Raw genomic sequence first — 14,248 nt, 5'->3', positions numbered from 1 at the left:
AAGAGACACAGAAACAGCCCGCTAGCTATCAAACGAATAAAGGAGACAATCCGATGCAGCACCCGATACAGCAAATACCGCAAAATAATCATCAACAAAATAACGCTCAGAGCGGTCTGCAGCGGGACAATATGCCGAGAGGAAAGGATTCGAAACCAAGAGGACGGATGACAGTGTACGCGTTCTTCGTCCAGACATGTCACCAGGAGCATAAAAGCTTGCATCCCGAGGAGAAGATCGTCTTCCGGGAATTCTCCAAAAAGTGTGCAATGAGGTGGAAGACTATGTCGGACATCGAGAAGAAGCGTTTCCACGAAATGGCAAAGAAGGACAAGAAGAGATACGACACGGAAATGCAGAACTATACGCCGCCTAAGGGCAAGAAACGCAAACACATCAAGGATCACAATGCTCCCAAGAGATCGCTGTCTGCTTTCTTCTGGTTCTGCAACGATGAACGCGGTAAAGTCAAAATGCTGAATCCTGAATATTACATAGGTGATATAGCTAAGGAATTAGGCAAGAAATGGTCGGCTGCAGATCCCGAAACCAAATCCAAATACGAGGCTATGGCAGAGAAGGACAAGGCTCGATACGTAAGGGAAATGACCGCGTACAAAAAGAAAATACAAAACGACGGCGCCCCAGTGGTGAGAGCCGCGCAGGCGAAACAAACTATAATAAAAAGCGACAGCAAAGATGAAGAGGGCGAAGGTGAAGAGAAATTCGAGGGCGACAGCGAAGATGAAGAGAGCGAAGGCGAAGAGGAATAGGAGGACGACGACGAATAGCGAATGTATGTCGAAATTTCTTCATCTATCACCCCGTGTCCTTCATCCTGAAAGCATACCTCACCTACTGTACGTAACATTGACCTTAGCGTGAGCGTACTTACACCACTATCACTAAGAAAACGAAGCAACTAACCATCAAGCAACCTACCAATCAACCAAGCTCTTCAATAATCCCCCACCAACCACCAACCAACCTAATTCTTTCCCCGATTATTTACGATAATGATAAAGAATCTCGTAAAAAAAATAGAGGAAAAGGAGAAGGAGGAGAGACAGATAAAGATAAACGAGTCAAGATACAATAATAACCATAGTGTAAGTAGACAGGTGTAGCATTGCGCATAATGGCGGCAGCTTTGGCGGTTAAACCAATCAGGAGGCGACCCATTTTGTAGGCGGTGAAGTTTGCTTATAAGAAATAAAAATGTGTGAATCAAATGTGTAAATTACAATGTATATAATAAGAAATAAAAATGTGTGAATCAAATGTATAAATTACAATGTATATAATATACATATACATCTATTCCAACTTGATAAACTGCGCGCCGATTATTATTTGTAGGACTTGAAACACAGCTATTGTTGGAACATTGGCCTAGTTTACACCGATCTCTTGATACGCGTATCAAATAGTATATTTGAACTGATCAGCCAATAATCAGACTTATTTACTAGTTATTTACTATTTAATACGCGTATCAAGTGATCGGTGTAAACTAGGCCATTAATACCTTTCCCTCCTCGGAATTAAATCGACGATTTATATTACGTATTGTGCACAGGGGGTCTATTAGACCCCAGTCACTTTTAAACGTTTATTACAGACGCACAATTCGTTATTTTGACTCAAACAAAATTGCTGGCTATATATTGTTCAAAGCTTCCAAAATAAGGTCTAATAGGTTTCATTAATATTTTGCAACATAAAAGAATTATAAATAATATGTTAATTTAAAAAACCGAAAAATGGACTTTTCACTTAAAAATGCATAAAAAATTCAATTTTTAATATTTTTTAATAATTTTTGCGGGATTACTTTCTTGAAATACTACACTTTCAAGGAAAAATATTAGTTTATAGCGGAGTTGAAAAAAGTATATTTATATTGCTATGAAATCACGCGTTTTTCAACTTCTCACCACTGCCAAGAGCTGACTAAAGCCGGGCGGGCAAAACTATGTATAGGATCTTGAAGAGTTATCCCTAAACTACAGGTAGATGGCAGCACAGGTCCCGATCCGCATTGTATACGTATTAGAAAAACGCGTTTGAAAATACGCTGGGGTCTAAAAGACCCAATGTGCACAACAAAGGTTAATAAAACATGTATTTAATGTAAAAAAAATTTTTTAATGTTAACAAACGTTTATTTAATATTAAAAACACATTTTTTTAATGTTAAAAAACGTTTTTTTACAATGTTAAAATAAATACTTTTTTAATAAGAAAAAAAAGGATCTATCCCATTAATTATATTTGCTACTTACTACGTATGTTGTATTAAATTCGCAAAAGTTAAACACAATATTTCCCGCACAACAGACGCACGCGACGGGAATGCTTCACCTGTCTACTTACACCATGATAGTAACTATAAAGAGATTTTAACAGAGGAGTTACCAAAGTATTTACTAGGAAAGAAGAAGAAAAAGGATAGAATGTTGATAGCCAGATACAGATGCGGGAGTGAGGTGAAAGGCAGTGAACATTGGAAAGAGAAAGAGGATAGAAGATGCAAAATATGCCAAAAAGAAGAGGAGAACATAGAACATATACTAAAGGAATGTGAAGCGACAAAAAACGAGATACAGTTAAAAGAATTTTTAGGAAAGGAAGGAAAAGGACTAGAAGTAATGAAATGGATAGAAAAGGTTAGAAAAGAGGCGGAGAAAAGGGAGGGGTTGGAGGGAGAAGAGTAAGAAGGGAAATTGAAGGACAGTTAGAATATTAAAGAAAGGGAGGGTGAGTACTAACATGTGAGGTCGCTCAAAGGCCAGGGGGCCTATTACGTATCTTTTCACGAGGTAAAAATGCAAAAAGTGAACAGATTTACTAGATTTCGATCAATGAAATCGTAGATTAATGAATTCTTTCACTTTTCGCATTTTCACCTCGTGAAAAGTTATATACGTAATAGACCCCGAGGATTTGAAGAGGAATATGAGATTTGTAAAGGTTTGGGTACGTTCCTGAAAAACGCCTCGTAAAGCCGCGAGGCACACAATAAGAAATATATTATAATTAAATCGCGCAGCCAAAATCATTCAAGATCTTTCGATAAACGCAGATTTAAAATTAATTGAACCGTTATACGATTTTTAATTACAATAAGGCATATTCACAAATGCTTCTCGACTATACAAGCAGAATACAATGACGAAATGTATAATTTAGAATCATCCCTCATCGTTATAAAGCGACAAGCTGGACTCCGTGTTCTCGGACGACGATTTGTGATCGAAGACGAAAAGACCCTTCGGCTGATACTGCTCCACAGCTTCCAGAAGGCTGTCCGGATAACCGGGCGAATAATATCTGAAACAATGTAGTGATATCCGTGACGTAAAAATTTAGGAGATAAAAAATTTGTCTTAACTACATCTGCCTTCAAAAGAAATACTTGGACTTTGATGTCGACAGAGGAGAAGAAAAGAAAAAGAAGAAGAAAAGAATTAAAATGCAGAGTACAATTGTAAGAGCAGAAATGCTATCTTTTGATGTATTAAGATTGAATCTATAATAGATTGAGACTATATAAATTAGAGATTAGAGTTACATCAATTCAGAGAAGAAATGGATTAAAATTTTAAATTTATCTGAACTGATCGAATTCCAATCTTCCAATTTTTGTATTTCGATTGCGTGTTGAAATGAATGGAAATAGAGGGAGATTATATTCGTTTCAAGTATGTTTTAGTTTTATTTGCCCTTTTTCTCTCGGGCCCACATTGAACCGAACAGACACAAGAACATTATCATTCTCTTTGCGCCGATCGATACGTAAAACAGATTATCAACAGAAAAACAAGAAAAAAATAAAAGATTACAAGCGAATGAAAACAAGCTAGGCTCATACGATGGTTATCCGAAAAAAAGAACAGTACAGCAAAATCAGAGGCTAACATGTGAGCAATAAATGATGATGTTACCGTTAAATTATTATAGCAATTTATTGTCTAACGGTAAAAAAAAACGTGGTGCACGTTATTTGGACTGTGCTAATTAAAATAATTCAAAGAGAATTAAACAATGAGAATTTATAAAAAGTAAAAGAGGAAAAGGAAGAAATTATTAATTCAGATCTTATTGCGCGCGGAAATAATAACTGGGACGATTTATTGATCCTGCGCGCGCGCGCACGCGGGTCTCGCCACGAAGCGCCACGCGACGATGTACGCACTACTCCGAGTTGGCGTTTGGCGATCAGCTGTGACAACATGGCGGGCGTGCTGTTTATCGCACGGTCGATTTAAATTAAGACACCGGGGATCCAGAAACGGTGCCGCGGCAGTTATTTGCATACGCTGGCGGCGCGTGAACGCGATGGTGACGGTTAGCCCAGATTTCTAGCAGACGAGGCGCGAGTCTCGCCTTCGCCCACGCGCGTAAGTACCTTCGACGGGTGAAAGCCAGAAAGAGATAAGGTTATACGCGAGCAACTAGTGTTTGTAGTAATTAATTCATTCTGTTAGCGTATCGCGAATCGTCTGTCGCTCCTCTCCCAAAGAAATTAGGCCTCCGTCCTGATCCCGCGTACGTAACGGCCACTTTGCGACAGGAATCAATGTATCTCGCGTAGGAAATTAATTATGAATTAATGACCTGACTAGATGGCCTTCCGTGAAAGGGACAAGACACTGAAGTTCTTGAATGAGCAGTTGTCGAAGAGATATTTTGCGTACGCGCGACGTAGAGAAAGCAGAGACTCGTGACAGAGGAGGAATCAAAGATAATTGCAACTTTGAGAGACAGAAGTGACACACGGTGAGGGGACACGTTTGGTAAAATTGTTTTGCAAAGGATATCCTTCTGACTTTACGTTAAACTACGAGGGTGAAAGGGGTAGAAAAAGGAGAGTAACCTGACGATCTCCTCCGGGAAGCAGCAATTGATTATTGTTATGTATTCCGAGAGGGTGGTGCCCGGCTCAGCTTGAATCTCTTGTACCTTTTTCAAGCCGCCGGATGTGACGAACAGCCTCCTCGCCCTCGCATCGTGCGGCAAGATCTGTGCGCGAAGAAACACGACATTACATACCGTACATATACCGGAAACAATTCGATTATTACACATAAGAGAATTGCCCCTCCCCCCCCCCCCCACTGTCCGCGTTTCCTCTGCAACGAACAAGGTCAACGTTCACGTGAAATAATCGGTTAATATTTGTCGACGTAACGGGCAGAGGCACCGTGCCGCGCGGAAACACGCTGTCGTGTATACAGAATCAGAAATACGACGTAGGAAACGTTAGAGGATCGCGTATGTTGCAACGCGCCTAAGAATAAGGCTTCTGAAACCTGACCTGCATCACTATCTGAGAGCGCATTCTCCAGGCTCTTCTCATGCTTCCTTATTCTGTGCTTCCGGTAAACTGATACAAGTCAAGGGAAAGCCGAGGATACTTAAGTTAATCGTTATCTGGAATATATGGATATTTCGAATAACCATTTAACTTAAGTGCGCGTGCATATTTGTACATGTGTTGCAAATCAGATCGTGTACACTGTTAAAGGACGAAATTAATCGTTCTATTTGTCTGTTTAAATTTGTCATTTAAAATTGAATGCGCGCTTCTTGGAAAGCGTGGCCCCGGTGTTAAAACAAGATAAATCTTGTTAGAACCACACCGTTCTTCCTGTAACGAGTTCTCAGCTTAAACTGAGAAGATATAGCACTTGGGTAATGCTGTGCAAAATATAAAGAGAAATGTTTCAAGCAAATGCTGTCACATTGAACAAAATTGATCCCAAAAAAACGTCGAGATTTACGTACCAATAGATTTAAGTGCTAAGTTTTAATTTCTCGCTTTTTCAGTCTACTCGACTCCTCACTGCATATTTGTTCTCGTAAACATGTGTCAAACGTCGCGTTACTCATCGTGTTTGTGATCCTAATTCTGACTCATCAGTTAAAGCAATGTTTGCTTCGCATGCAATCGAATGTTCGCCTATTAAATCTAACTATCTTTGACGTCATCAATAATCGAGATGACAGCAATACATCGGGATGATTGTTTGTACATGTAACAGCCTGTTGAGAGAATCAATAATCTTCCCATTAAACTTCTCTTACAATTCTGAATCGTACTATCGGGATTAGAAAATTGTTTATTAAGGAAAAGAGAGAGAGAAAAAGGAAAGGGGAGAAAAGTGTGCGTATGTGTGTTTTAAATTGAACTAAATTAATTAAAAATTGAAAGCGGATAAAAAAATGATTTCTTTTGTTAATTTCAAATGGTCTCGCTGTCATAGAAATTTATAATACAATTAATAAACTGTCGAAAATTATGATATTATATTCATTGTACTTTTTCTGTTGAACAAACATGATAAGAAGCAATCGAATTCTCATTTTTAATATCGCTAGATATGAATTTTCATTATCGACTCTTATCTTGTTAACTTATTATCTTATTAAACTTTATATATCTATATATATTACGTATACACTCTGTGTACAGAGTACCCACGTACCATTTCGTATTTAATTTTTAATCAAGATGCTTATTGTTAGAGTCAACAGAGTGATATGTTCAATTTCCTGATTCTTTCTACAAGTTTCTAAATTATGACCGTAACAATATTTCAAGTTACGTAACGAAAAATATATCATTCTTTTTCCGAAAAATGCTTTGCATTAACAATAAGTTAATATCGTAAGATAAGAGATAAATAGGTGTACACCTTATTATATTGTTGATATAATTAGCATCGTTTAAAATTGATTTACGCCCTAATTCCTCGATAGTTCACATGACACCACGGAAATAACACTAAATTCGCTTACATAAAAGTCGTATAATTTTCATAACCAATGCATTAAATTTTGCAATCGTCATTATTTAATTTTACGCATTTTGCATTGAAATCGAATGGCCTTATTCTTGGAGGCAAAAGGAGAGATAAAATTGGAAAAATAAAAAATAAAAAGGGGGAAGGAATAAAAATTCGGCAGTGGTGTTTCCTTAATTCCGCGTCGCTGCGTAGCTTTATTGACCGGTTCTCCATCGTTGACATCGAATTTCATCAACAACACACTATCGTTATTAATAGCATCAATTTTGACGCAGTATTTATCGTAGAGCACTCTGCGTAGTTTTGAACATAAGAATAATTTATGTCCCTACACATACAGAGTGTTAGAAAAAAAGTGTTTAAAGACTAAGGATATATAGTATTCAAAGAAGAGTATATATTGAACCCAAATAAGTTTAGAAAAATTAAGCACGATTAATAAAGTCTGATCTCGCTAGAAACGTTTTCCCATTTTGAATTTCCGCATAAATTCATATAAATCTTTTTAAATTGATTTTTGCATACATTTTGTGTGTAAAGGTATTAAGGTGAGATTATCGAAAAGTGAATACTCCATAATGTATTACTTATCCGAGATATTTTATTCCGAAACATCGGAAACGCCTTGCGAGGAATATTCATTTTTCGACGATTATATTTTAATATTTTTATGAGGAACGAGGACATATATGTGTAGGACTCGATTTACGTAAAAAGAAAGTTATGTACAAAAATTCGAGTAAGTTACCTGTGTTACTAAAACCGAAAATCATTTCCATCTTCGACGCAGTTACTTAATTTTTCTATGTTAATTAATCTTTTATTTTTATTTTGCGATTATTTTTATACTGTACATGCTTTGATTTTTTTTTTTTTTTTTTCTTTTAGTATCCTAGTACGTAAACACGTGCCGCGTCTCGATTTTTCAGATATATTTTATGGCACATTCGCTCGCGTTCTCTGCGTGTTATTTGTTTAAATTTACATCGCTCGCTCTCGTCTGTTTACAGTTTGTCGCTCGACGTTGGACCGTGAGTGGAGCTGCGCCACTGATGTATAATAGAAGACATTGCGACACGTGCGTTTTCAGCCACGTTGCATCATACCCGATGACAAAGTATCAAAACCGCTCACTCGTCGATCTTACCCTCATTGCAGTTCAAGAGGGACTACCGGACCAACCCGGAAGTTCCGTGAAAACGGCTTGACGAACAATTTATTCGTGTGCTTAATTTTACGCCGTATTCAGAGCTAAGTTTGGAAGCCAAAACGTCCCCTCAAGCGCGAATGCGTTCGAACTGGAGAGATGTGCGTTTGAAAAAGATTAGAAACTGCGCTTTTGCGTGTGCGAACGTTCCGTCGTAGAAAGGGGAAAGTTATACGGAGCTACACGAGACTGATACACAATTTAACCGTGGACAATTCGACGATTGAAGATTAAAGAGTTAGGTTTAGTTGACGAAAAACGTACTGATTTTTGCCGTAAATAGCGTCGTTTCAAGTATTCGCGTGTAATCGCGAACGCTCGGTACATAAAGCGCCGACAACGAGACGAGATATAGCTGCCTTAAATTTTCAAGATAAGCGACAGTTTGAATGACGTAAAAAAACAGGGACGCTTTATCACTATACTCCTACAAGTTGCACATTACGTATTTGCACATATAGCGTATCTATAAAATCTCTTCTGCGAAGTCTCCTAATCAGTTTTTCCGAGATCACACGACAGAGACCTAAAAACCTGCGCTAAAAAACGAGAAGTTGCGGTTTGAAAAATTTTTTCAAGTATCCGAGCATCTAGGTTTTTACATTTGTGACACAATTGCGAGGTATATTCGTGCGAACAGTTACGTTAAAAGGAGGAACGGCTCGGGCGGGTGCGTAATAAAATAATAAGAGACAAGGTCGAGGAGTTGTCGCGATCAGAATGATAAATAATCAGCATTGTGTGATCCTTAACACGGGCGAGGCCAACAATTATCATCAACCGGTCTCGGCCAAGCCCTCGGTTGTCTCGGTATCGAGCATCGACTCTGATGTCAGCGACAGAAGGGACGTACGCGAAGAACTGTACGCCGGGATCTTTAGGAGGCACAGAAAAACTATACTGGTATTAGGCAGTTTTCTCAAGATGTTAAGGGTGAATAGAAACATGAACAATTACGCTAGCATTAAACCCAATGACGAAACAGATGAGTAAGCTAAGTCGTTGCCGGATCAGTTGAGTGACCGAGAACTTGCGTTTAACAGCGTTTTCTGCTGGGAAAACTAATGCAACACTAGTGCACACTGAGTGCAATTTTATTGTTTAATGATCTACTGTGTTTAATTTGACAAATTTTTATCAGTAGAACATTAAATACTGAAAATATGTGAACTGATTTTTCACATTGGAACAATAAAATTGCACTTAGTGTGCACCAGTGTTGCACTAGTTTTCCCAGAAAACGCTATTAAAGTGCAATTTGAGTATAAAGATAGGACTTTATCGATACGTTTCTTTATTTTTTTTATATATTATATATAACAAATACGGCCAAATATTTTTTTAAACGTAACTCGTTGAGCACTTGAAACGTAAAAAAAACTTGTGTAAATAAGTAAATTTGTATAGAAATTTTGTAAGATATCAAATAAGTGGTAATCTTGGTTCTAAATTACTCTAAATTACGATATCAATTCTGTATAATATTGCTGCAAATATTTGCTCTCAATTATTTTATAGATAATTCAAGAGTTACGCTAGATTAAATCCAGTTTTAATATTTAAAATCTCCGGTTTTATATTTTTACATCGATTGTTTTTAATTTATTTTTCTGACTCTCCTTTTACGAATTATTTCTAGAAAAACTTTTTTTTTCTAAATCACTGATTAAATAACAAGATCAATGAAAGAAAACTGCCAATTGAAAGATTTACATAAATAGGGAAAAAATTCTTATATAAATATATACATAAAAACATTTTAATTGTTGTAAAAATGCAGAAAAAGGTTGAGCAAAAGCAATGTACTCTGTAATCATAGATCAATCCTGCCTATCAAAAAATCAATTGATATATCTTTTGACGTGTTTCTTTAAATTCTCGTCATTGGTTTTAATATTATTCCATGACAGCTAAAAATGCAATACATAAAGTTTCGGTATATTTTAAAATTTACGTGAATTTTCAACACATTCATTGGTCATTCAACATTCATAAGAAAAAGTTCGATGTCGAATAATTTTCTGTTTTGTTTTTGCAGAAATATTTGGACAGGTTGCATGATCTGAGCCGGATATACGCCTTAATTGCTTTAAGATTTGAAACGCACCAAAAGTTTTGGTAAACTCGCTATATTTTTTCTGCATTTCGTCGTGCATTATGCAACTGCATTTTAAAATTTTCTCGTCTTAAATACGCGTCGTCTCACATGTCCCACATTAAAATGTGACGTTTGTGTTTTATGGACGTTTAAAACTCTAATGTTCTTCACGCTTTCACAATGTACTGAGAGAGAATTCTTTTGTAGAATTTAAGAAAAATTTCTGTTGAAAAGATAAGAACCGCTAATGTTGCCGATACAATCCGAAATGACCCATTAAATCGGCCAGCACCTTAATGTATACTGAAATTACTGTGTTATTGTTGACGAGCTTAATATTTATTAGAGATACATAACTGAGGGCATATGTAACAGTATAAGACTTGTATAATACATATGAACTAATACGAATATCAAATCAATGCCTTATCACTTGAAACTTTAACGTATTTTCTAATTTCATCGGTTGATCATCGATTGATCATCAACATTTGTTTACTTGATTGCTCTTCATTGTCCTATATCCGAACATTTTTGTACAATTCGTGTCTTTGTATCAGATACTGCCATTAGAGAATAAAACGATAAGGTAGACGCGAATTAGTGAGAGCAACTTGGAAAACAATCATGCGTTCAATTTCCTAAGGCATACCTAAACAACAATTTTTAAATGAGTTTCTATTCAATAAGTCATACATCTCTCTGTACTTAGCCGAACCACTCGCTGTCGTAAGACTGAAACATGTGCTCTTTTGGAACATTAAACGTGCCATACTACCTTAGAAAAAAAAACGTTTGAAAGCGCGAGAGAGAGAGAGAGAGAGAGAGAAGAAGGATGAGAGGAAGGAAAAGGAAAACAACTTATGTATTTCTGAGCATACATGATACGGAGCATATCTATATGTAATGGCAACGCAATCGCAATTATATTCTGTACCTAAGTGCAATCTAATCGAAAACTTGTTTTGCTTTCGAAATAAACAATCGAAAGTAAGTTGGCTGCGGATATCAATCAGAGGATCTGTAGGAATATAAGTTATTCGAGCAATTGCAATTAAGTATGCGTAAGTGTATGCGTGCGTGTATGTGTGTCTGTGGAAATTCTTATATATACGTATGATAATAGCGTTAGAAATAATTCTCTTCGGAACTACCAAGATATACTTGAAATCTATATCTTATGGAGGGGTATAATAGTTTCCACGAACCGAAAAGAAAAGGAAACATTTCGCGTCCCTTATGCGCAGCTGCTTCTGACCAATTTTTAAGTAGAGCAAAAATTTGTAGGTATGTTAGTAGCTTCGTCGTATATTCGTTTGCATATATTTAAATATTGTGCAACGTAAACATCCACGTAATCACGAAACGCGCGATCTTCATTGAGCGACGACGAGAGGCAGCGCGAGCTATATTTTGCATTCGATTGTTAAGATCCTATGTGACTTTTGTAACGAGCAACTATGTCCTAAATGCGTTGTTGTATTGGATGAGAAAGAAAATTTGTATTATCACTTTGTATAACGTATCATTAGAACGTATGTGAGACACACTTAATAAAGCATTCATATTATGTTTAATAAATTCTCGGATACTGTTAATTCTCTTCGCCACGTTATTACGATCGTGAGATGTTCAGTCGTCTCGATTGGATTGTAAAATCTTACCTTGCTAAATTGTCCCAATACATATTTCAGGATATTAGGCGGCACGTCGTGCAACAGGGATTCAAGTGCCTCGACGTACATGCATTTTTGTAGAATCTGCTTTAACGCCGTGTTACATTTCACCTTCAGATCCTCGGAACTTTTCGGATCGTTATGCAACTAACGAAATTTGTAATGCGTGAGATCGGAAATGTTAGCAAATTCCGACGGAAAGAATAACCGATTCGATAACTAAATACCTCCAATAGCTTGGACAATATGTTCGCAACCGCAATCGCTTTTGCATGTTCGGGCGTGTGCTTGCCAATTTGCCCGATAGCCCAGACGGTCACCGCGAGAATATGATCTTCCGTTTCCTCTTGCAGCACGACCGCTAATTGCACGACACCCTGATGCGAAATAATTACTCTAGCGTGTTGTACAAAGTGCGAAAAAATTGCCTCTTTACTTCCACTTGATTCGTACTTTGGATCCTATCACGGCCACGGCCAGCTGATCGGAATGACCGGCGATGTAACCGAGTGCCATGATCGCCGGTAATCTGGTCGCCGACTTTGAGGTGTTAATTAATTCGATAAGCGCAGCGATGCCGCCGGAGTTCACCACAAGTTGCGCCAACTGAAAAGTTGCAGATTTAGCGAGAAGAATCTCCGCTGAGAAGTCGTTGCGCCTTCCGTTTACCTCAAACGTGTGTTTGCAAATCTCCCTGGTTAAAATCGCCGCGACTCTACCGACATTCTCATCCGGATGTGCCATGTGTACCAAAATGTCTGGTAAGATCCCTGCCTCAACCACAGCCTCCGCCAAATCTGCGGAGTGCTTGGCTATGCTGCTCAGCGCTAATAACGCTTGACGCTGCAGACATTATAATTGTAATCCAGTGTTAATATCTCGAGATTGTTTAACATACGATTTGCGTGAAATTACCTTCGCCTTGGCATCGAGATTGGCCAGAGTTTTCGCGAGGAAGAAGATTGCCCCGGCATCCACCACTGCCTGCGCGAGTTCGATACTGTGTTTACTCATGTCGCTGATGGCCGATGCGCCGATTTGTTTAATATACAATTCGGGCTCTTGCAGACACAATACGAGAAGAGGTATCGCGCCTGACGAGGATACGATTAAACAGCAAAAAAATATTTCATCAATAAGCAAGCTTTCATCTTCATCGCCGAAAAATTAAACGAGATAATTTTACCGGTATCCACTGCCGCTTGAGCCAAGTTCTTATTATGCCTCGCGATATATCCCAGTGCCCAAGCGGCCGCTTCCTTCACTCCAGGATCGAAGTCTTCCAGGCATCTGACTATAGTCTGTAGGCCGTCGTTGTGTACGACTATTAACGCCAGTTCCGGCGAATGTTTGGCTATCGCTCGCAGGACGAACAGCGCCGCTTTCTTATAAAATTTCTGCGACAATACATTTCTCTTAATAGCTAAAGAAGTATATCTTTATAATATACACGTATAAAAGATTCATGGGATGATTGCCAACTATGTCAAAGTTTTTTTTCCGAACAAGGGGAATACGGCGCTTATTCGGATTAATTTCATTCTCTATCACGATCGAAGTGCTTACATTTAAGGAGCTCGTACATTTTGTTTGTCTATGTTCTTCATCAAGTGCGACAGTACGTCTTTTCTAACGACGGCGTGCGCCAGTCTGGGATTGTGATTCGCCAGCTTGCCGAGAGCGATCGCGGCCACGTGTTGGATGGACGGTACGGCGTCCGCTAGCAAAGGACGCAGGAGGTCTATCGCACCAGCCGCTTCCAGGCAGTCGATGTTGTTCGACTTTGAGGCCAGATCCGCGACAGACTGCACGAACAGCAACCGCGCTTTTTGATACTGATCGAAAACTATGTACAGAAAGAGATACAAAAATGTTATTAGTAATATACGTATATAAAAGAATATAATAATATATAATAATCTTAAAAGGCTCTAATGATTAAAAATCAAACAAAGTATGAATAATAATATATATATATATTATACTACTCCATATTATTTTAATATATTATACATATTAATTATGCTTTATATTATTCTAATAATATACAGTATATAATATATAAATATGTATTAATATACGTTTGCTATATAATCGAAAACTATTAGTTACAGAAAAAAATAAAAAAAACATGTTATTAGTAATATAGAGCAATATACAATATATTGTATTATTTATATTATTCTAGTCTAGTAATATACAGTATAACATATAAATATATATTAATATGCATTTAGTATAATTTTTCACACACCCAGGGATGTCAATATATCCTCATTGGCATTTGATTAAATATAACAGAAGAATAATAGGCGTACCTTGTAAGATTGAGCGTGCCGTCATATTAATTTACTAAAAGGATATACAGACGCTGCATCTAAACATCAGTTCATCATTGCCATCCAACGTACGATTCTGTCGCGGAACGACTCTTGACAGCTCTCGGTCTCGGCGA

At 37.6% G+C, this 14,248-nt stretch overlaps 3 protein-coding genes across 3 annotated transcripts in view; 2 read left to right on the top strand and 1 right to left on the bottom strand.

The window, feature by feature from the left end:
* The window catches only part of LOC112462765 (high mobility group protein DSP1-like), a 1,456-nt gene extending 179 nt beyond the window's left edge, over window positions 1–1,277 (top strand). Inside the window, exon 2 of the mRNA XM_025028747.1 lies at window positions 4–1,277. Within this exon, the coding sequence (XP_024884515.1) occupies window positions 54–773 (720 nt within the window). The 5' untranslated portion in view covers window positions 4–53 and the 3' untranslated portion in view covers window positions 774–1,277. The remainder of the gene's footprint in view (window positions 1–3) is intronic.
* Window positions 1,278–3,168: 1,891 nt separating this feature from the next.
* Window positions 3,169–14,136, bottom strand: LOC112462730 (sperm-associated antigen 6-like). Its single transcript, XM_025028666.1, has 10 exons — window positions 14,112–14,136; window positions 13,377–13,639; window positions 12,980–13,190; window positions 12,709–12,887; window positions 12,463–12,636; window positions 12,247–12,399; window positions 12,021–12,170; window positions 11,782–11,940; window positions 4,880–5,025; window positions 3,169–3,333 (listed from the first exon to the last, which is right to left on the bottom strand). The coding sequence occupies exons 1-10, from the start codon at window positions 14,134–14,136 to the stop codon at window positions 3,195–3,197; spliced, it is 1,599 nt and encodes a 532-aa protein (XP_024884434.1). The 3' UTR covers window positions 3,169–3,194.
* Window positions 4,216–11,715, top strand: LOC112462752. Its single transcript, XM_025028721.1, has 3 exons — window positions 4,216–4,403; window positions 7,823–8,952; window positions 10,058–11,715. The coding sequence occupies exons 2-3, from the start codon at window positions 8,740–8,742 to the stop codon at window positions 10,139–10,141; spliced, it is 297 nt and encodes a 98-aa protein (XP_024884489.1). The 5' UTR covers window positions 4,216–4,403; window positions 7,823–8,739; the 3' UTR covers window positions 10,142–11,715.
* Window positions 14,137–14,248: the final 112 nt, after the last annotated feature.

The sequence above is a fragment of the Temnothorax curvispinosus genome, unplaced genomic scaffold (assembly GCF_003070985.1).
Source record: "Temnothorax curvispinosus isolate PA1 unplaced genomic scaffold, ASM307098v1 QBEX01012734.1, whole genome shotgun sequence".
Taxonomy (NCBI): Eukaryota; Metazoa; Arthropoda; class Insecta; order Hymenoptera; family Formicidae; genus Temnothorax; species Temnothorax curvispinosus.
This window is presented reverse-complemented; position numbering and strand designations above follow the sequence as displayed.

What these genes read in the sequence shown, in the direction of transcription:
- LOC112462752 (XM_025028721.1), top strand. Translation starts at nt 8,740, where the DNA reads ATGATAAATAATCAGCATTGTGTGATCCTTAACACGGGCGAGGCCAAC. An exon ending in GTTTTCTCAAGATGTTAAGG is followed by an intron (nt 8,953 to 10,057) that starts GTGAATAGAAAC and finishes TTGTTTTTGCAG; the next exon opens with AAATATTTGGACAGGTTGCA.
- LOC112462730 (XM_025028666.1), bottom strand. Translation starts at nt 14,136, where the DNA reads ATGACGGCACGCTCAATCTTACAAG. An exon ending in AGAACATAGACAAACAAAAT is followed by an intron (nt 13,191 to 13,376) that starts GTACGAGCTCCT and finishes GTATTGTCGCAG; the next exon opens with AAATTTTATAAGAAAGCGGC. An exon ending in TTCCCGGAGGAGATCGTCAG is followed by an intron (nt 3,334 to 4,879) that starts GTTACTCTCCTT and finishes ACATTGTTTCAG; the next exon opens with ATATTATTCGCCCGGTTATC.